This window comes from Aulostomus chinensis, chromosome 14 (genome assembly GCF_037954235.1).
Source record: "Aulostomus chinensis isolate RoL2024-O1b breed Wild chromosome 14, RoL_Achi_v1.0, whole genome shotgun sequence".
NCBI classification, from domain to species: domain Eukaryota; kingdom Metazoa; phylum Chordata; class Actinopteri; order Syngnathiformes; family Aulostomidae; genus Aulostomus; species Aulostomus chinensis.
In genome coordinates this window covers 4,765,273-4,787,914 of record NC_141333.1, presented here as the reverse complement: position 1 = coordinate 4,787,914, position 22,642 = coordinate 4,765,273, and the positions used below count along the sequence as shown (strand labels likewise).

The 22,642-nt window shown below is 41.5% G+C and overlaps 1 protein-coding gene across 3 annotated transcripts in view; it reads left to right on the top strand.

Moving 5' to 3' along the window:
- LOC147249499 (uncharacterized) overlaps positions 1-22,642 on the top strand; it is a 157,256-nt gene that overhangs the window by 432 nt on the left and 134,182 nt on the right. For all 3 annotated transcript variants that reach the window (XR_015119385.1, XR_015119384.1, XM_086225525.1), the window contains exons 2-4: positions 482-554; positions 10,365-10,622; positions 10,882-10,942. Coding sequence is in view for 1 of the 3 variants with exons in the window: in XM_086225525.1 (XP_086081651.1) it covers positions 10,903-10,942 (40 nt within the window). In the remaining 2 variants the exon portion in view is untranslated. The remainder of the gene's footprint in view (positions 1-481; positions 555-10,364; positions 10,623-10,881; positions 10,943-22,642) is intronic.

Below are 22,642 nucleotides of genomic sequence, written 5' to 3'. Positions count from 1 at the left end.
CTTTTTGGATTCCTTTCTTCTTTTGGACGACTGAGGAAGTCGATGTCCTTGCCGTGTTCATGCTATTTTTTATTTGCCAGAATATCTGCTGGTATTTGATTTATGTAGTTTGTAGTTTACTTGCTAGTTAATTATGCTAATTATTGCACACCTAGCTAAAGTCAGTAGGACAACCTTAGAGTAAGGTGTGTACACTGCTCAACTGGAGAGACGTCGTGATAGTTCTTGCTGACTTTGGTTTCTAATTTACATATATATATATATAAAGAAGACTACAACTCTACAACACCACTAACAACAGCTAATATATATATATATATATATATATATTTATTAGCTGTTATATATATATATATATATATATATATATATATATATATATATATATATATATATATATATATATATATTAGCTGTTGTTAGTGGTGTTGTAGAGTTGTAGTCTTCTTTATGGTTATAATTTTGGTTTGTTTGTCCACAGGAGAAAAGGAAATGCTCTTGGAAATTCACATGCTGGAATTCTGCAATTTCCTGGTTGAAATGGCCAATAGAGGGTGAGACTAGGACTATTTTTCTGTCCATTCATCAGTCTGTTTGTTGGTTTTCTTCAGCTGCTAAACATTTATGTTGAATTAAAAGTGGAATGATTTTTTTTTAAGAGAGTACAAAACCTGCAAACTGTGTTCAATGTCAAAGAGATGGGCTAGTGTCGGTCAGCATGCACACTCAGGGAAGGCTTGCCGCCACGGACGAGGCCTGGGCGAAGTGTCCCAAGAATCAAAATTAAAAGTAAATACAACTAGTTTTAAGCAACAAAAGTACCTAACAGACCTAAAAATAGGGTTTTTTTTTGCTTTCACTTTTTCAGTTTCAGTCCTGACACAACTTTCTTGTGTGGTTGATGATTACAGGCTGCTTCCACATCGGCCAGTAACTCTTGGAGAGACGGGTCAGTGGGTGCAGAGACTTAAATCTATTTCACTTTAGCAACTCTCTCTTTCTCAAATGGAACTTCTGAAAGAAGTCTAGTAGAGTATTTCTGGTAGTAAAGTTATTATTCGTCACATTGGCTGCTAGCTAGGTTTAGCTAATAAAGTTGCTGGTGCGTGTATAAGCTAATGTTGGCTGTATAGGTAAAATGGCTGCTAAATATTTGTCCCACAGCTAATAAATGCCAAAACATAATGTTTGTGACAGAATAAGTAAGCAGTTTTGATATTTAAAGCTGTAGGTGGAACACTGTGTTGTGTATGAATCGATGGTGATGGAGTCGAGCCATAGGAATGTGACTAAGGATGATTTTCATTAACAATTGAATATATCTGTCAAACGGAGTTATTTAAATATTTTTGAGCTGGAAACAGGTTTCATATAAACATTTTGACAAAAGCAAATGTCGTAGTGTGCTAAGGCGTATCAAGAGACTCCAGAGGTACTCCAAACACCAGAGGGCAGGAGATCACTTTTCAAGCGCCAGCTTTACAGCTTTAATCGTAGCCATGTTATCCAAACCTAACCAGGTGTTTACCATGGCACTGGCACATCCTATCACGTGACAATTGAGCACAGGACAGTGAATACCTGTGTCCACTGGAGGGTTATTTGACCAAGAATTGAATACAGATTAAAACCTTTCCTTTTACAGAGAAAAGCCAAATGTTGGTGGTGGTTAGCTGGTTTTTGGCCACTGGAAAAGGGGCTGTAGGGACTTGATGAAGAACTGATCAAATAGGCAAATACACCAAGTGTTTGCCAGTAAAACAGATACAGTAAGACACACCAGCGTGCCTGACCTCTGGATAAAACATTCATTTGCTTTAGTGATATTTGGCTCAAAGGCTGTCCTCCCTCAGCTTCACCAGGGTCTGCAGCTAGAGCGCTGTATACAGACATCCTGGCTCGGGGTGACAGCTAGTTATAGGGCAGAAGATCCTGTGAACATCTGCTGGTTGTCTCGAAGAGCAATTTAAAACCGAACATGCCCTGCTGCATCCCTCCTACCACCGGACCGCAACACGACAGCAGCTAACACAATGGGACAGTGAAGGGCCTAATTATTGCCCCTATCATTTGCATAATTACAATGTTTTTTTCTGAATCATGGGCAGTATAGAAATTGTAAATTGTAGTGGAGCTGCTGTCTGTCCTTAGTGGAAGTCATTTTTAAATGGAGAGAGCCGGTTCTGCTAGCCAGGCTGCCAGGCTCAGGCAAGAGGTCCCAATCAGCCAGCCTCACAGACTGCTTATTCAATAGGATTTAAAAAGCCAACTGTGTGGAGAAATGAGAGTTTTGCCCCCCAAATCATATGGAATTACAGTGCTGGTTGCATATGGAGGGAGCCAGTGGCAAGCACAAAAGCCCACAGGAAGCAGCTATTTCTGTGTGTTTTATTAACCCAACCAAGCAATTTAATTCTTTTGTTCGGTGGAGTTCTACTTCATTGATTAACAAAAGCGGGGATATATTTTTTTCAGCCCCTTTTGAAAAGCCTGAAATGTCAAGCCTTTTAAAGGAGATTATTCTGCCTGTGTGCAATGAATAGAGCCCAGAGTAACCTTTTGTCTACAATTAAATATTCCAGCATAAATATAAAAGAAAATCAGAGATGGGGAAGATTGAGTCAGGAGAGATTGGAGAGGTAGATCCTCTGCCAGATAGTGGCAACAGCTTGGCTCTAATTAGATATGCCAGGCGGGCTGTGAGCAGTCACTCTCCACAGCACGTTGAGAGAGGAGGTAGCCTAAGAGAGGAGGACAGAGGGAACCTATCTGCTCATCTGTCTGTCCAGCGCCTTCCTCTGGGCATCCACAAGGTATTTCAGGAGACTTTGTTTTGTTTTGTTTTCCACCCTTACTTGTTTTCCCGGCATTTTGCAGCGGAAGAAGGAGAGTCTAAAAGGCAATGCCTTCTGGGAACTGCATAAACAGAGAGGAATGCATGAAAAAAAAAAAGTTGCGTGATTGTTTATGAATCTGAGGGATGATTAGGAATGACAATAAGTTGCTTTAGGGACAGTTTTTTTTTCTGCTCAGGAGGTAGACTGGCCTAGAGGAGATGAGGAGGGTGATATTTTGTTTGGATCCATGCAGTGGATTGTGTTTTGTGAAGTGCAGTTGGGCTTTGCATTTTTATTGTGCTCTGAAGAGGCAGAATTGGACCGAAGTGACCTGCTTTCCATATAAGTGAAGAGTGAGCTTTTAATACCTCTGGATGGAAACATTTATTTGATGATAAAAGTTTTGTCATTAGTTTATCAGAAGTTGTTGAGACTCAGTAACAGGGGATATTCTCACTGTTAAGAGATAATAGTGTCACCTGTGTTTGCACACAATATCAAACACATGCCCTTTAATTCATCTATAGATTAAATTAATAAAGGACTGAATAAAACTATGATAATCTGTTCTGCCGGTTTAATTTTAGCTAACTGTGTCACAAGTTCGTTCCAGTCGCTGCTCTGACTTGTAGTCTGTCGATTATTTTCCCGACCAATCATTTTTAGGATGCGCTAATGAGAAGGGCTTGTTTCTGCCAATACCTGAGGTGCATTTGTCAGCTTTTTGACATATTGGGACTTACTCACACTTAATTGACCCCCTTTGTCATGTTTACAGTCTGGAGTCTGCGTCTCTTTTTTTTGTAATATCTTGTGAGAAAAGGAAAGGGGTTCTTAGGATGCAGACTGATTTGGCTTTATAAGTTTAAGGCTGAAGTGAATTATTTAGCTTTTCATGCAAACAATAATTTGTATATTCATGACAAATTGGATGGAATTGTGTAAAAACATTTGCATCTGTGAGTTTTTAGGAAACAGTTAAAGACTTCTGCTGTTGGAAAGTTTTATACAGTCTCTGATGAAACTAGTTGAGTCTTTCACTGAGCTCTGTTGTCTCTATATTTTTCCATTCTCTCTATATTTTATCTATATTGTTGGTGAGAGGGAAAAATCGTTCCTCAATTCTCTGCATATTTCAGCTAGTGGACATGAACAATATTTAAAGAGTTTCGGGAAATCACTCCAGAGATCTTGAATTTATTTTGTCTGAGCCTTAAGGAGGACGTACAGGTCATGACAGCAGCCATGGGATGAAGTTATTTCAGTCTCTCTCCTTCCCACCAGTACGTTTAGTTTGGGCCATGCAGAGGAGGCAAGATCAACAGTTCAGCATACAGCTAAAAACACATAGCACTGCACAAACAGTATCAAAAAGAACCAAAAATGACCTGTGTTTTTAAGTGCCCTGGATATTTTCTGTTGTTTTTGGCTTAAATGAGTTAAAATGGAACTTCTTAAGAATGTAAACCCAGGTTATTAAAGTCTTTGACTAAAATAATTCATCTAGAGGATGCTGCACTTCTCCTGTCCTATTGAGGCTTGAATCTTTGTCTTGAGTTATTCTTTCTGTTGGTCTTTATTTGATTCTGTTCAACTCTAAAGCTGTTTTCAAGACTTTACTGTTATTCAGTAAGTGATTCAAGAAGCTAGTGTGTAGCACTTCCCTGTTGGTGTGGCTTTTGAACTTCTGAGTGCTGATGAGAGACAGTGTGGTGTCATCTTGGTGTTAGGCCCTGCATGCCAATCTCTCACACAGGGGAATCGCTTCGGTCATGTTGTGCTTTAGGTATATCTGAATGTGAGGATTTCAGATGTACACTGCTGCAGAGATGTGATGCAGAGACTTCTTCATTCCTGTCCTTGACTGTGCAGAAAGCAATGCTGCATACCTCTCAGGTTCCAGTGGACATTTATGGCAAATTTCCCTTGAAGACATTCCAGAGGTCACGTACGTGTGAGCTGACAGGGACTTTGACATTTGAGCACCAAAATGTTTTCAGAGATTCCTTGAGTCCTAGCAGATATTTGAGCCAAATTTGAAGAACGTCCCTCAAAGCGTTGGTGAGATATTGCGGTAACGAGAATGGGACGGATGGACCAACAAACATGGACAGAGAATCCAATTACATGATAGAATCTCCGACTGTCGAGTCAACCTATGTCACAGATTGTTCTGCCTGGCAGTGACATGACTGGGGATGCTGGTTTTGACTTGCTTTCAACATGGCGGCTCAGTCACACATGGTCATCCTTTTACTGCTAATTAGTAGTGTAAAGTACGTTTCTGAAAATATTTGAGGCAGTACCTCACTTTACTGTATATCAACTCTGCCTAGTTCTATGGTTTGATCTGACTCACAGGCTGGCTGTTTTACACTGGGAATAATTAATTTGTACTATGTAGAGGGTCACAAATTTCGATACACTGAAAGCTGACAACCTGAAATTCTATGTTTAGATTTCCTGCTGTGAGTAGGAAATGAATGGGATCTGGTTTGTCTTTCTCTTACGAGCCAAGATGAGAACACCTAATCTGTCCCTGGTTCAGACCTGGACAGGGATCTCCCTTTGTTTCTGTCAGCACTCTGATGGATACAATCCATGGATGTATAATAAGACCTGGACACAACTTTTAAATGGTAGCATCCATCATGGAATGTTCTCTGGCCCAGAAAGACTTTCTCCATAGACTTGCACAGTGAAAGTCATGACTGTTTTTAAGGGTGGATACATTTATTTGGGCACCACAAAATGGCTTATTTAATTATCATACTGCAATCTATTTAAGTGAAACTTAAGAAGACCAGAAAGACTGAATAATTTCATGCCTGTTCATGTTATCAGAGGGTTAAATCTGAGGTTGGAAGACTTGACCAGTGGAATCTTTAATGCATTTGCTTGACTCCCTGGTGCGGCCCACTGAGCACATGCACGGGTGTTTACCTCATGTACCTCAGTTGAGAATGTTGTGCTTCAGGTGCTGCTGAGCAGCTTTCCACGGGAATTAAACAAAGGCATATCATCAGAGCACATTTGCTACATTTGGACTTGAGAATCAGTTTCATTCAAATGAATTTCACTGACATTTTGAGTGTGCAGCGCAAAACACGAAATTAATTCTCAATTTAACGTTTGATCCTTTGAAATTCATGTAAGTATAAATGATGCTTTAACCGTGTATCCAAACCTTTCTGCAGCCCTTCTGACTGTAACCATTTAACCCAAACCCGGCCTCAACCCAAACTGTCCTCGGTAACCCCATTTCTGCTTCATCTTAATTCTAATCTGAACTAAAGTGCTAATCCTAAACTAAGCACTTCAAGAGGTGAACAGCATTAAAATGTCCTCACTTGACTTCGATTGATCTGATACTATGGGACGTGTTGGTCCTCATAAGTCTAGAAACATGGCAGCACTAACACCCGGTGGCGTGCATGCACACATACATAAATCTAATGTCACCTCTATTTCAGGCGTCCCAGAGGGTTTTATCAGAGCTTTGGAGGGCTGATTGGAGGAGACAGCCGTAATGACTGCAGGCCGCGGGGTCACAACCCTGTTATGATAACTAAACTCTGAGGTCAAGTGCCTGAACAGCAGCTGGCTCTGTCAGCTGATGGTGCCTGATAGCAGCAGATGATTACTGCTTTGTTATTTAAGAGTTAAATCCAAATGTACTTATGGATAGAATTTGTTTTTTTTTTTTTGTGTGTGTGTGCTCATTTTCTGTGCCAAATATCAGCCAACCTGAGATCAGTCAGCCAACGTAATCCCTCAGCGTGCCATTTTGTTCAGATTTTAACAGAACGATACACATTCAGAAGCTACTGAGCAACATAGTCTTTGATTTGGAGTTTCTCTCCACTTAGCGGAAACAAGTTCATAGTTTGTCTCTTTCTTTGGTCTCTTGATGGAAATTGTTGGCTCTTTAGTTGTTAAATGCTCCATTATTGGCTGCTCACGTTATGTATGCATCCTCTCTGTAGCCGCTCTGTATATGTAAGTGTGTGTGTGTGTGTGTGTGTGTTTATAAAAAATTGAGAGCAGTAAATGAATTCAGTTAGAATACTGAATTCATTTTTGTACACAAAAAGAAAGTCCTTGCATAAATCTGTTTCAGGAATATTGATCAAGAATGTTTTTCTGTCATGAACACACGATGGTTATTTTTACAGCCGTTTCAGGTGCTGTAACTAAATATTGTGAAGTGTTCATGAAACAAGGAATGATGTTTCAACAGAACACACTTTCCAAACAGTGGCAAACAGCTTCACGTTGGACAGCGAGCCTCCAAAAGCGCTCCGTGGTTATCCGTCGGCGTTTGATTCACGGCACAGGGAAGACAGTTTTGAAAGCATTCTTTGATGCTGGAAACTAAAATTTACCGAAAATATATTTTTTTCACATTTGTGAACCATTTGCAGTGTGACATAGAGGAGGCCTCCTCACAACATTTGTGTTTTAGCATCCAAATGTATGTGTTCGTTTCCGACTGCCAGGCTGACACACAGCATAGGCAGACTGACTTCTACAGACCGTTGGAGCACATGTGTAAATCTGGCATAATGCTGATTTTTTACTTTTCCCAAAGAGGACTGCTAGCCTGGCAGAAAGGAAACAAGAATTATTCAATCAAACAGCTCTCCTTCCATATCCAGATTGACTCCTGCTGCATAAAGCTGGTTGCATAATCCTTTTATCAAACCCTCCGATGGAATACTCTTACTGGAAATATCCAGAAAGAGAAATAATATTAAGGTCATTTCTATCTCTAGTTTATTTTCTCCTTTTAAAAAAAAAAGAAAAAAGAAAAAAGCACCCCTGCTTTCCGTTTTTATCTTGAGAAAATAATTACTTCAGGTTTGCGGATGGAGACCTGACTGCTGATTGGGAATGTTCTCTGACCACTGAGGGAATCTCTGCCCTCATCAGTAATAACAGAATCAAATTGTCCTCATTTTTTCAAAGCAGCATGTCTGGGAAAGAGTGTTCGTCCTGCACTGGGATGAGCTTTGGTTAGGAAAACGTAACGTGGGATGGCTGTTCGTACTAATATCTCCAAAGTGGGAGATATGGAGGCTGTGAGAGCTGCTCTTCTGTCCTGTCAGCATTTTCTAGCTGTATATCTCTGTTCTCTGAGTGTGTGGGTTTAGCTTCCTATGTGCATAATGTTGTATTAAAAATATCCTGTGTTACTAATTTATTATTTACTATTTAGTTTCTTATCACTTAGATGTCCCCCTATGTTATTGTGTACATATACTGCAATTTTAAAGACAGTACAGTATGAAACACATATATTATTTTACATATTACACGGATAATAATCGTCATAAGCTCCGGGTGATGAACCTTTCACTTTTTGTTTAATCAATTCTATACCTGAAGTTTCATTTGTAATCTAAACTTGCGTGAGATGGGCTGATGGCATTTGAAATATATGATTTACATCTAGAAACATCTTCCCTTTGATTTTTTTCTCTCTGGACAGGAATTAGAATACTGGCCTCAGCAAAGAGATTAACACAAGATGATAAATGATGGCCCTCGACACTCTTTTATTCTTCTTTGGCTTCTGATGACGCATTCAAGTCAGAAGTTTAGTACGGTGCAAAAAGGAAACCAACCTGGCATAACGTTTTTTTTTTTTTTCTTAACGTGATACTCTAAATGTGCACGACTTCCAAATGGGACAGCCAAGAAAACCAGAGCTTGATCTTATGATAAAACAGGCTGTAACAATATTTCCCCTCGCTGTGGGACAGGACCATAAAACAGACCATTGTTGACTTTACATCAGTGTTGCAACTTGTGCTGTCAATGATAATGTTAAGAAACGAATCATAGCTCAACTTAAGTGAACAGATTTTTGTTGTAGGACATCTTTTAGATGCTGTTGAACATGTGTTCACTTTTCAGCTGAACACACCGCTAGCCCCTCGGCGTTGAGTCACATGTACATCAAAAAGAGCTGCAGAACAAAAAAGTGAAAATTGAAACCTTGCCGGTGAAAGAAAGATGGACCTATCTGATGCCGAGGCTTTATCACACTGATGGAATGACACAGAATACAGCCTTGAACCAGGGCTCTGACGTCTGGTCAGTGGATCCAGGAATTAACTGACTCCACTCCATTAGTGTCTCTGACCAAAGTGGGCACACAAGGTCGTAGATCGCCTTGTCAACCAGGTCGGCTCTAGTGTGTGATGATTGGTAATGGGATAACAAGTCATAGTTCACACTGTAGCTACTCTGCTGTGTGTGTGCATGTGTTTATGTGTGTGTGTGTGTGTGTGTGTGTGTGTTCGTGCGTGTGTGTGGAGACAGTGAGAGAGCTGTGTGTCTGCAGACCTATAATTATCCTCCTGAGGAAAACAAGTGCAGAGTGAGTGGCCCATTGTGGAAACAGGATTATAGCCTGTGAGAGAACAGAACACTCCACGCTCTGCGTTGTTTAATGTTTTTTGAATTCTGCTTGAGCCATTGGAGCTGCGTTGTGTGTGTGTGTGTGTGTGTGTGTGTGTGTGCGTGTGTGCGTGTGTGTGTGAAATCTAAAGAGTCTCATTTTAATAATTCAGCAAAACATTAAGTAGAATATACAACTTTGTTGTGTTGGAATGTGGCTTCAGCTCAGGGCAGGTGGTTATTAGTATGACAACGTTCTTTGTCTCAGTATCAAACAGCTCATTTAGTTTGTGTTGATCAAGGTGTGTGACCCAGAGGAGTAGAGACAAGGAGTACAAATAAAGAAAGAGAAAGAGAAGGCAGGCTTTTCTCTCAGCAAGTTGTCACTTGTGTAAGAAAGCCGCCAAACCAATAATTTTGTCAAGTCCTTTTTTTAGCGGAGCGGCTGAAGCGTCTTTGGATTGCCACATGTATAAAGGCAGCCCATATAAAGCCATTCACAGTAGTGAATGAACACGCCATCTGTGGGGCTTTCTTATTTCCTCTTCTCTTTTCTTCCCCTCCTTTTTCAAGCCTTGTAATCAAATTTGAGCAAAATCAAATGGCGGGAGGATAGAAGGAGAGCAGTGGGGGGGGGGAGGGTTCAATGAAAGTACCTTTTGTTGGTCTGAAACGAGCAAGTAATTTACAAAATGCCCTCCCTTTGTACAGGGGGCTAAGGGAAGAAAGAAATCAGTAGCTTTTAGAAGCTAGGCCTTGCGCTGCGACGGGCAAGATAATGAAAGCCGTCTTGTGTTTGTGGGATAGAGAGCATCTCAAAGGCAGACCGGGCCCCGGCTCAGGGTTAGCTCGGCTACTGAAAAAAAAAAAAAAAAACACAACACAACACTCTCGCACATACAGAGGAGTCCACATGACTCCTCTGTATGTGCGTGTGTGTGTGTGTGCTTGTGTGTTTGGCAAAGAGCGGCAAAACAGGACGGCTGTGCCTGGCTACTCTTGGCAGAGACACTCGCAGCAACAGACAGAGTTGTCGATGCTGAGGAGAGACGAGGGATGAAAGACTGGTTTCACTGGCATCGTAAGGCTGCTGATCTCCTCTTACCTGTTGTACTCCTGCAGGTGCATCCGGGTGGCCCTGCTCTCAGAGGTGCAACACCTCCCCAGAGGAGTCTGGAGGAGCGATGGAGATGCCGGGATCGTTGTACAGAAGGATTAAGAGGATTTCAGCTGGCTTGTTTCGTGCCCTCTGTGCTGCACGTCTTGGAGTGGAGCATCTGATGACGGAGAGACACTTGGCATTTACCTGTGTGGATCTGCATGGATTACCAGAACTACCTGAGTGACACCTGGGGCGACAGCTGCTTTGGATTAGTGTAGGTCAGATGATTTTGAATCCGAGTACATTTTTGATTTTGTTGTTTAACTAAATGCGTGAAAAAGCAGGTCATTTACTCACCTAACATTCATTCAAACATAGAAATTTTCTGACATGCAGCTGATGTTAGTTGATGTTTTGACTTGGAGGTTTTAAATTTGTGGTAGCAGTTCTCGATGTTAAAATGATTGAAATACTTCTAACAACCAGTCATTAAAGTTCGTTTACTGTGGTTATCCGCTATGTCTGTTTGGCCTACAGACGAGTTCCTGGCTACAGTGGATGGACCTGGAGCTGAAGTCTCATCCTGCAGTGCAGACCGGTGAGTGATGGCTGCCGAAATTACACTTATTACCCATATATATTGTTTTCCTCTCTCCTGTTTCACACACACACCCACACACACACGCGCGCACACACACACACACACACACACAGACACTTCAGCATATTCTTGAAAACTGTCACTTCTGTTCCAAAATCAGACTTGTTTTTCTGTGTCTCCCTCATTGCATCTTTCGTGCTCTTATCTGAAATAATGGATAAAATTGATATATTCTGAAATTAAGTTTGCCGTCTTTCATGTGTGGACGGTGTTTCATTTAAAACTTTGTCCTGTAGTTTCAGAAAAAAAAGCTCTTTATGCTTATTTTTCTTTGGCTGTTTGTTCAGTTCAGTGATTTTGTTGTGACAGAAGCACAACTTTGTCTTTGCATATTTACTTCTTGGTTACACAGCTCTCCATGGGGTTAGTTTTCACCACAACTTAAGTGCCAAGGTCGGTAAAAAAAAACTATGTCAAAATGAGATTTATTCAAAGTTGGCTATAGATGGCACATGCCTCGTCACTGGTGATAAAACAGGGTTGACTACAGTATGTATTTGTGCGTTGTTTGTGTTGGTGACAGCTGCCAGCATAATGCAGAGCCTGGTTGCAGTCGTATTTTGTATTCCAGTAAAGGTCAGTGTAGTGATAAAGATCTTGCTGTGGCTTGTTGTGACACGTGCACCTGTGATCAAACAGATTGTAGTTAGAGGACACTTTATCTTGCTGTACTGTGTGGCTCACACAATTTGTTTTAACACAATGAGCAACAACATTTTGTCAAGTCACTCATGGGAGCGTTTGAGGCATTGCTGAAATTGAGTGACCGGTGAGAGATATGATGGATTTCCTTTGTTAAAAGTGTATGAAATATAGACTGTGACATTGTTTAAGTTGTTCAGTTTCCTGATGCAATAGCTGCATTATTGTACAAATGACATTAAAGAGACGGATTCGTTCTTCTTCAGTATGATTATTAGGTCCAAATTTGTGTGCCTAATTGTTTGGTTTATCATGAAACCTGTCTGACAATCCAGTTTAGGCCCAACACAAAATAATAAACCCAGCAAAGAGCCAAATGTTGTAACTTTGTGAGCAATATAAAGTGAGACAGTCCATGTTAGGAGGCAGGGTGTCGGTTGGTGACTTTTGAACAGGAGACTTGAGTTTGATCCAACAAACACCAGACTTTGTCAGCGGGACACTTGTGTTTTATTGCTTTTCCAGTGGCAGGCGGGGTCTAGAGTTGTGACAGGCTAGTTTGGGTGTGTTACTGTTGTTGTGTGTGCCAGTACGAAGTTTCGGGTATCCTGGTTAATGGTTTTTGAGAGATAGACATTCTTCATAAGTTATAGAAATGTAAGGGAACTACGGAATAATATGGGCTGGCATCTTCAGCCATGCTAAAAAAGGCTGATGTCATATTACTTGGTCACCTCATGGGGAAAGTTTCACACTTCCTTTCTTCCTCTGTTGAGGGAACAATAAAAAAAGTCAGTCACATTGAAATGGGCTGATTTCTCTGTTGGCAGAGTGAAATGTCAGAATTTGCACTGGAACAAACACTCCGGTTGAAATTCAATCAGAACAGAATGTGTAATGAGCTATCTTGGTGTTGCCACACACTAACAGGCAGGGTCCCTGGCAGCCTGATAGGTTTGTCACACTGCATGCATCGCTGCTTTGATTGTTACTAGCAAACTTCTCAATCCCCCCCCCTGGGCCGCTCCCCAGCCCAGGTGTGTGTGGGGGTGTGTGGTGATGTCTGTGGGTTTGTGAGTGAGAGATCAAAACAATCAGGGATGCATTTGCTTTTCACTTTGTTTTTTGCCCAGCTACCCTGAACAGTATCAGCTGTGACACTTCTCAGAGTTCTTCTTACGGTTCAAATTTTCCACGTACCCCATATTTACCAGAGCACCAGAAGTCCTTAAATGTAACATTAAGAATCAAATTAAGTTCAAAGTTTTAAAAGTTAAATCTGCTTCACAGGGTTCAGGAAGCACAAATACCTGCAGTAATTATGCAACCAGAAGAAGTTGCCAGAGTCTCATGTATTTTCTAAAATGTGTAGAACTGAAATCAGATTTTGGATCATATTTATATTCTGTTATGACCTACGACGAGTAGGTGGTAATTGAAAGCATCAGAAATGACTGATAGGGACTTTTGAATTACAGATACAATCCAGAGTAATTACGACTGCAGCAAAGATGATGTGCCAGTGGCTGGGACACTGATGCTGGGGGCTGCTGTTTGATTCCCGAGCTGTTTCAGCTGATGTTGCATTGGAAGACTTTTAATGCTTATTTAAACAGAAACCATGAGGTTTTTTATACCTTAATCTAACCACTTGAGCCCAGACTTGCACCCTATTTTTGAACAGATGAAACATGGCGATGCGTCATGTTAAACACTCATAAGTGGTGTTTTTTTTTTTTCTCCGATGATCAATAAGCCATTGACTTAGTCTTCTTTCTCCCCAAAATCACATAAAAAGCAAAGCCCTTTGTCCTCAGTGAGTCCATTCAACCAGACTGTTTCTCCAGATACAGGTTGTGTACCTGCACGCACGCACGCACGCAGGCAGGCAGGCACACGCACACATCTAATTTTTAGTTATGTACAGTTTTACAGCCACCTCTGCATTGTTATTCATGATCAAACATGCTGGGGTTGAGAATTTTCAGTTTTATTGAATGACCTCATCCAACAGAAACTACGTGAAACTTACACAGAATATCTTTTCAATATCAGAGCGATGTCTCTCTTTTCTTATTAACTTTCTGAGCTGGATATTGATCTCTTCTTTGATGGGGCTGCATGAGGAACAATGAATGTGCATTTTTTCATTCAAAAAAACCTGCAGATTTTCTGCCATTTTATTGCATGGATTTATGAAAGGAAAAAAAAAGCTTTCATGCATTGATGGAATACGTAAACATCAAATAGGACTGGATGTATCAAAATAAATATAATTTTTATTCCGAGCTGATCTGTACTTTATGTTCAGCTTGTTCGTTAGCTCACATTTTTTCTAATTTAACCGTAGCAGCAACATCTCTATCAAATCTCATGGTTTATTAGTCTGCCAGGTTAGCAGTGGGATGTGACCCGTACAGCTCCCTGAGGACCCTCTAATAACTGCTAATGGGCTGTTAAAGTAGTGGGTGTGGCCTGCACTGGTCAGGACTGGATGGTTGGCTCTCACCACCAATTACAGCTCATCGAACAGAAGAGGCAGAGCGCTGATTTCCTCTGTGTGTGTGTGTGTGTGTGTGTGTGTGTGTGTGCATCTGTCAGTCAGGCTCTTTTTTTCAGCCAGTTAGCTGTGTATAGGCAGTTATTAGCAGCAGCAGCAGCCAGTCATTAAGCCTGTCATTTCCTCTGTCTGCCAGCTGACCTACTGATTTAGACAGCTGCTGTACTTAACCTATGAACTCTGATTCCCCTGCTTACTCCACATGAAGGCTGTGAGTGTGTTGTCGAGGCAGAGGATGGCTGTGTGTGTGCATGGGCTTATACGTGTACAGATACCCAGTATGATATACTTAAAAGAAATGACATGTACTAGTATTTGCATATGGGTGTGCTGATAGGATGCCAATATGAGTTGTTGTTTTTTTTTTTTGTTGCTCTTTTTGGGTTTCGGTTCTGCATATGGAAGTCCACTGTAGAAATGTGGAATACTTGATAATATTTCACGTAGGTTTTTTTTTTTTCTGACAGCATAAATTCAGTTTTCCGTGTTTCTGTGCTTCAGTTTTGGAAATGAGTTTTTCAAGCACATTTATATCCAAGTCCAAGTTATCTGATGTCAAAAATGCAATGAAATACTTGTACTCTTGCTCCCATACGCTTATGTGTGGATTCTGAAATTATTTTAGGAACTTCTTAAGTATTTCAGTATTGCAAAAACTTATTATTAAAATTATTCCAGTTCAGTTGTAGTTGTTTTGTGCCAATTCATAACAGAAGTTATCTCAGTAAACTCATCACATAGACCACGCCCTTTATCGATTTACCAGACTCATCGATATAGCAGGCTTCTGGTGACAATGGTGAGGAAAAGACTCTGAGGGAGGAAATACCCGCAGAAAGTGACAGGAGAAAAGAGAAAGCACAAAACTAGACAAGAGACAAAATGATACCACCGTTGCTACGTTAAAATGCAGGGATGAAGAGGAAACACGATAAAATGAAACCTGTAAAGCACAGCGTGATTTTCCTGTGATCGTATGGCAGCAGGGCTTGTTTCTCCTCTTTGCTGTACCTATAAATAAACGCTTTTATACAGATATATTCTGTATTTACTTTGTTACTCTGTGTGTGTGTGGTAGGATATTCCTTTTTGAAATTATATAATGTATGTTCAGACACAGACTGAGGTTTTAAAACAGGTGTGTATTGGTACCTTCATTTAAATATCCACTAATACCTTCTGACTTCCCCACTACTGGGATTAACCTCATGCTACTTTGTCTTAGCAGCTGCTCTGTGTGGTTCTCAGGAAGCCTCCCAAAGCCCTACTAGTGGTGAAAGAAGCAGAAATTAGTCAGCTTTCTGCACCAAAGCTGCTGCATTAAGACAGCCCTCACCTTGGCCCGCAAGCTGCGTTAGCTGTACTGCTTATCCGAAAGCTAGCAAAGTCAATCAGTCAGACCTTAAGCTAACTAAAGCTACCTCTGCTCTGCCTTGTCTTCTTGAGATAAGGTAATGAGGATCCAGAGGGGTTAAGGTGAAGTTTGGTGTCTGTGTATTTGAGTCGGAGGTGCCGAATGTAATGGATGACCAGTGGATATCTCAGTAAATACACTGACTCTTAGGTAGGAGAGTAGGAATCACAGGGGTATTGTCTTAGATGATAAGGCAATGAGAGGCTTAATGAGTTGTATCAGGGACGAGGATGGGGTACTCACATACCTGCTATCTAGATGTGACACCTCGGCTTGGCCCCCGAGCAGGCTAGGCAGTGTTAATATTCCCTTTTGTCTTGTCGTGATAAGCTAATGAGAGTTATAGCCAGGGGTGATGAGAGTGTTAAGAGCTGCTTTAGTGGACGGAGAGGAACAAGGGACAGTCGAGCCGTTAAACCTCCTGGTTGGATACAGCAGGGCAGCTCACAGTCTCCTGGAGTTAATCACAAATCACACGTTGTCCCGCACTGATCAGGTAGAGAGAGAAGAGCAGGGTTGAAGTCAGAGGTACAAAAGGAAAAGACTTACTCCCTTAAGGACTGTCTGTCTTTGCCAAAAATTGTATTCCGAACCACCTTGAAGCGAGAGAGAGTTTGGAATTAAATGAAGATTATGAAAGTGAGGATTGGCATCAGTTTGTTTTGAAAAGGCCTGGGGATAACAAAGGGTTTGTGTTCACACCGTCTCCATAAACTGTGCTGCTGATTAACGTAAACTGCATCTTTTCAAAGGAACAAGCTAACTTTTTTTTAGAATTAGACTTATTTATCATATCCTCCAGAGCCAGAGAAGAAGATAGATGTTCTTCTCTCCTGTATGTACCTTAGGGAGCTAACACCCACAGAGACCAGCTGGTCGCTACATAGCTTAGCACAGCGAATGGGAGTGGATGTACAGGTTTGCATACCAAAAGTTTTATGTGTTCCTTTTAGGATGGTCTTTAAAAGCATCTTGGAAATTTTATGTAAGTTATTTTATTATCAAATGAACCACACCTGAGCAATATAATACATCATCGTTAAGATATTAGTATCTTTTTTTCTTTTCTCGAAATTCATGGTTCTGTAAAAATGCTAACATTTACTTCATAAAGTCTCTGAAAGCCACAGAACAGCAGAGGCTACACATTTAGTTTTTCAAGCTCATCGCCGATGGAGCTGTTTCCCAAATATGAACTGCACAAGCTCATCGATGCCTCCTCGGAAGGTTCGTTGCTGCTCTGTGCAGCACCAAAACCCTGACTGAAGATGTTTGAATAGCAACCCAATGATATTTTACTGCCTGCTTTGAGGAACTCAAGGATGCTTGTGGCCGTCTGTATTTAACAATAAATAATAATAATAATGCATAACGAAGTCACAATAACAAGGCCTGAAAACACTGCAGACTTCAGATCTCATCAAATTCCATAACATTACATGTTACACACCTGAATCCTGGTCATACATCCCACACACGCCTCGACCTCCTGCTGTGGCTCTATGCCCCCCCCCCCCCCCCCCCCCAGGGGAGTGCACCCCTCAGTTTGAGAACCTCTGCTATAACTAATGGTGCAGATGATGAGGGCTTGCGTAATCGCCTGCCATCCATCAAACACAAGATGACAGCAACACAATACACAACCTGGTAGGGGAGAGACAAATGAATGGAGCTGAACACACACACACACAGAGATATGTTAGATTAAAATCAAAATATCACATTTTAAATATTATAGAATCACATTTCACTTCACAAACAAAGATTGTGTTTTTTTTTCTTTTGCTACGACTGTAACTAAATGAAAGAAAATTGATGGAGAGATATATTTCCTTAAAAAATGTAGATGTTTATTTTTTTTAGCTGTTAGTAACAAGGTTCAGGGGTCATGAGGGACCTGGAAAATGAAAAAAAAAAGAAGCATTTTTCAAGTATGGAAAAGCTCTTGAAAAATAAATAAAGCCATAAAAATGAGCACAAGTCATGAAAATCTGCTTCGCAAAATTGAAACTTAATTTAAGATCAACTCAAAAGACCTCATTTGGTCAATATTCAGTTATTCAGTAATTTTAGTTAATTATTTGCTGGTACATTTTAACATGGATTTCTGTTTATTTTGTGTGTTTCAGAGTATATTTGGTCAGGAAAATATTCTTCAAATGGGGAAAACTCATGGAAATGTATCAGTAAAATTTTGGATGAACCCTGGTTTTCACAAACCTCGGGGTGGGAGGGTGAACGTGAGCCATGAAAGAACTCATGAAATGTTGTTGTAGCTCCTTAGAACATAGTGAGAACTTTTTACATCAGCCTTACTGGACATATGCACTTTCTGAGTGAACTCCTCTGTTCTTGTACAAAACGGTTCATGACTACTCACGAAAATTCTACTTCGGCACAAACGCTTCATGCAGTTGTGTCTGTCAGTCCCTCGTCTGAGTGCAATTCACTGCAGGAAATATGTTGACAGATTTCTTTTTGCCATTTAAAGCAAAGTGAATTTTTCATAACTTCTACCAAGAAATAGTACTTAGACGCTGTGAGGTGGAATCGACCCACACCTAATATTGATCAGAAGGTCTGTGTATGGATGGTGGCGCTCAGGTGTTTGTGTATAAGCTACGAGCTGCGGTGATGTTTGCAAGCCTCTTCAAGCCTCAAGGTCTTCCTAGTCTTATACACACACACACACACACATACACACACACACACGCAAAGACACACAAAAACACATGCACATCGAGCGGCACCCTGCTTTGCTTTTAGAGCCATTACTGTCAAACAGCTGTTAGCACATCAAGAGAAGTGCTGTTGATGGGATAGAGCGAAGGAGGGAGAGAGGCTGTGGGATAAATGGTCTGGGCCAATAGATAGATAGATTGATGGACAGATAAGTGGGTGTAGAGAGAAGAGGGAGGGGTGCAAGGGATGAAGTGGTAGATGGATGAATGGCAGGGTGGAGGGAGGGGTGGTGGGGGTGCAGGGCAGGACTAGGCAAGGCCCTCTCTAAGTGAAGACAGATTGATGGAGGTGTCAAAGAGGACTCCAGAGAGGAACAGCCCTTTATTTGACAGTCAATTATCAGATAGACCCAGTGGCCTTGCAGTTCATGGCGTCACCTCCTACGCTACACAAGTGGGTTTCAAACCATGGGTGGACACCGAGAGCATTAAATTAAGCCTTAAGAGGAAAAAATGGTGGTTTCAATTGCTGAACATCCTCCAGTGAAGTCTAAACTCACAGTCTGCCTCATAGAATTCATTGTTGAGTTATATTTAGCTGCGGCACACAGACACAGAGAAGCAGTCTGACAGATCTGAGTTTATCCCTGATTTAGCAATGAATTTAGAAAAATCATCAAACAGCCTGAGCTAGATGATGCAACCTCCTCTACTGCCAAGCAGAGAGGAGCTAAACAGGAGAGATGCTCTCTGTTGAGCTTGGGTTTCATGACAGAACTTTGACTGTGGTAACTAAGTTCAGCGAGGCCATGGAGAACGACTTCCAGACGGCTTCAAAGAGATTCTTGACCACCCTCCGCCGTCTCAGGAGGGGGAAATAGTGCACTGCCAACACTCTGTATGGTGCTGGCGGTGTGATGCTGACCTCGACTTGAGATGTTGTGGATTGGTGGAGGGAATACTTTGAGGAAACGTCTTGCAATGAGGAAGTAGTGCCTGGGCACTCAATGGTGGGCTCTCCTATCTCTGAGGCTGAGGTTGTTGAGGTGGTCAAAAAGGTGGCAGGGCAGGAGTGGATGAGATCTGCCCGGAGTTCCTTAAGGCCCTAGATACTGTGGGGCTGTCCTGGTTGACACAACTCTGCAACATCGCGTGGATATCGGGGGCAGTACCTCTGGATTGGCAGACTAGGGTGGTGAGTCCCCTTTTTAAGAAGGGGGATAAGAGGGTGTGTTCCAGCTTCTGTGGGATCACACTCCTCAGCCTTCCTGGTAAGGTCCATTTGGGGGTTTTTGGGAGGAGGGTGCATCGGATAGTTAAACCTCACATCCAGTAGGAGCAGTGTGGTTTTCATCCTGGTTGTGGAACTGTGGACCAGCTCTTCACTTTCAGCAGGGTCCTTGAGGTTGCATGAGAGTTTACCCAACCCGTCGACATGTGTTTTGTGGAATTGAAGAGGGCATTCGACCATGTCCCTTGGGGGGGGTGCTGTGGGGGTTGCCCCGGGAGCATGGGGTATCAGACCACCTGATTCGGGCGGTTCACTCCCTGTATGACCAGTGACAGAGCTCGGTCTGCATTGCCTGCAGTAAGTCGGCATTGTTTCCAGTGAGGGTCAGACTTTGCCAGAGCTGCCCTTTGTCACCGATTCTGTTCATAACTTTTATGGACAGAATCTTGAGGCGCAGTCAGCGTGTTTAGGGGATCTGGTTAGGTGGCTGCAGGATTGGGTCTCTGTTCTTTGTGGAAAATGTGGTCCTGCTAGCTTCGTTAGGCCACGACCTTCAGCTCTAGCTGGATAGGTTCGCAGCCAAGTGTGAAGCCGCTAGGATGAGAATCAGCACCTCCAAGTCAGAGTCGATGGTTCTCACCTGGCAAAGGGTGGAGCGCCATCATCAGGTCTGGGATGATACCCTACCCCAAGTGGAGGAGTTAAAGTACCTTGGGGTCTTGTTCACATTAAGAAACCATCACATTTAAAGGCAAATTATCTTAATAGGCTGTGGTTTACTCTCTGAATCCCCTTCTGGGTATCTGAATGTGTGAAAAGCTGCTATTTTTGCATCGCAGATTATTTTTAATCAATACCTACCAGTCGTTTTGGGCAAACGTACGTGTGAGCTGTACTGTTGCAGAAATTATATTTCTCATAGTTAAAAAAAAGATCTGTGATAGTCATTAATATACTTACCTAAAGAGAAGAAAAAGCAAGACTCAAAAGGACACAAAGGAGTGATTTATTTTTATGAACAACATTTTGTTAGAGAATACACATCTTTGTGTTTCATTGAAAGATTGCAGTATTTTCCAAAGGACTTCTTTGTACTCAAGTGATGGTTGACATGTCAAATGTGATGCCACTGAAATATTTTCAGGTGAAACACATCATAGTTGTCAGTTTTGTAATGAACGTGTGTGTGTGTGGGGGTTTTTCTTTTGCCAGACAGAGAATTTTCCTCTACAAGTGCTCTTTTAATGCTTTGGAAATTCAGGTGATTTGCTGATGATTTAAAGAGCCCCGAGGATGTGTTACACCCCCACAGCAATTACCTCTCTTAATACATCTGTCTGCTGTACAACAACCAATAACACAATAGTTATTGATTATTTTTCTCCCCCAGCATTATTTTGAAGCTCATTTTACAGATCACACCCAGAGGCAGACATGAAAAATGAGGTGAAAAATGTAGCAGTTATTTTCAGTGAAACAGATTTTTAAGCCCACATGATGGGGATGGGGAGGTTGGTGAAGGGGCCTCAGAGACGGAGGTGGCCTTGCAGACAAGGCTGTCGGAGTTGTGTTGCTATTGGGACGCTCAGAGGCTTCAAGAAGCCTCATGTGTGCTATTCAGTGTTCAGCCTTGAGTTGAGATGCCACAGCCAAGTGTTGTGGAGAAGAAAATAAAACATATGTGCGCTCATTGCCATGATTGGCGCACGTCAGTGGATGAATGGACAGATATACAATACACTCCTTTTAATTTCACTTTTACAATCGTAGTGATTCTACTCATTTGCATTCACGACTGGGGCCAGCTCCCCTTTCAAGTTTACCTTTATAAAACCTCAGTATGCTTGTTTTCACCAATTTTAAATATCTTTCCCTGTGGTGCATGATAATAGTCCTCCAATTTCAGTTTCGCAGGGAGGCAGGGATTCTACCAGGAAGTGCCCTCCAAAGTGATGGCGTTCTGAAAGTGCTCTGAAATAATATTTTGTGTTTTTTCAATGGAAAGTTTTTCATTTGTTCCTGGAATGTTCTGTCTACGTAGGACAAGATTCTCTAAAAATAGTTAGGTGAAGCTATTGATGATATATAGAAAAATTCAACAACATCTCCAACACTTCCATTGAATATTACAGATAGTTAACCTTATGGGAACATCATTTGAAATAATTGAACTCTCTAAATCCTAAAACCATCTTTGAATGTCAGATTAAAACATGTTCTATGACATCATTAGAACTTGTTAGCTGGGGTTTGTGAGTCCATGTTAATAGTCGTTCCAGCTTAAGTGAGAAGCAAAGCACAGAAATACAGTTTGGAGCTTGAGGAGTTGACATGTAGCGTTAGCTGTGCAGGTTGTTGAACAGGGTGACATCACTCATCGATCCTTAGACTTTGAAACGCTCGCTCTCTCTCTCCCAATGCCCCTGCTAACATTATGCACACATTGTACACTCTGAGCTATTCTTTGTTATTGCACCGCAAAAGACAGAAAAGAAATAGTTTGTTTAAAAAAAAAAAAATCCTCGATGTTTTGGACCAGCGGGGAGTCATTTTATAAGTCCAGGGGGCTGCCAAGCCACACTCAGGGATACAATGACATCTGGGTTCCACAATTATTATGTTTCTTATTTTGCTGAACGTTTTTGTCAAGTCATTCTTTATCTCGTTGTGCTTTTTTTTCTTCTTTTTTTTTTACTCACACCCCTTAACCATAATCCTTAACATATATCTATACAACAACAACTATATAAACAACAGAGAATGATAAACATAAGTCTGCATAATGATGAGGTGAAGACCCCCCGCTTCCCAACACGAGGCCCAGGGTTCAATCCCTGGCAGGAGGTCTGTATTTTATCCCCCGAGCATTAGTTTTGTCCCCCTCTAAGAGTGCTGCACCTGAGTGATGTGCTTAGTTTATTCCATGGGGGTCTGTTACATGCTTTAGTGGTGGATAATGTCGTTTTCTCCACACCAGCTAAGCTTTTCATTCAACTTGCCAGTTTTACTATTTTCAGCTAATTTGTGAAGACAGTTTGTCATCTAGACATGTCCTCTCACTGCCTGGCAACATACAAAGATACATTATGTGTGTGTGTGTGTGTGTGTG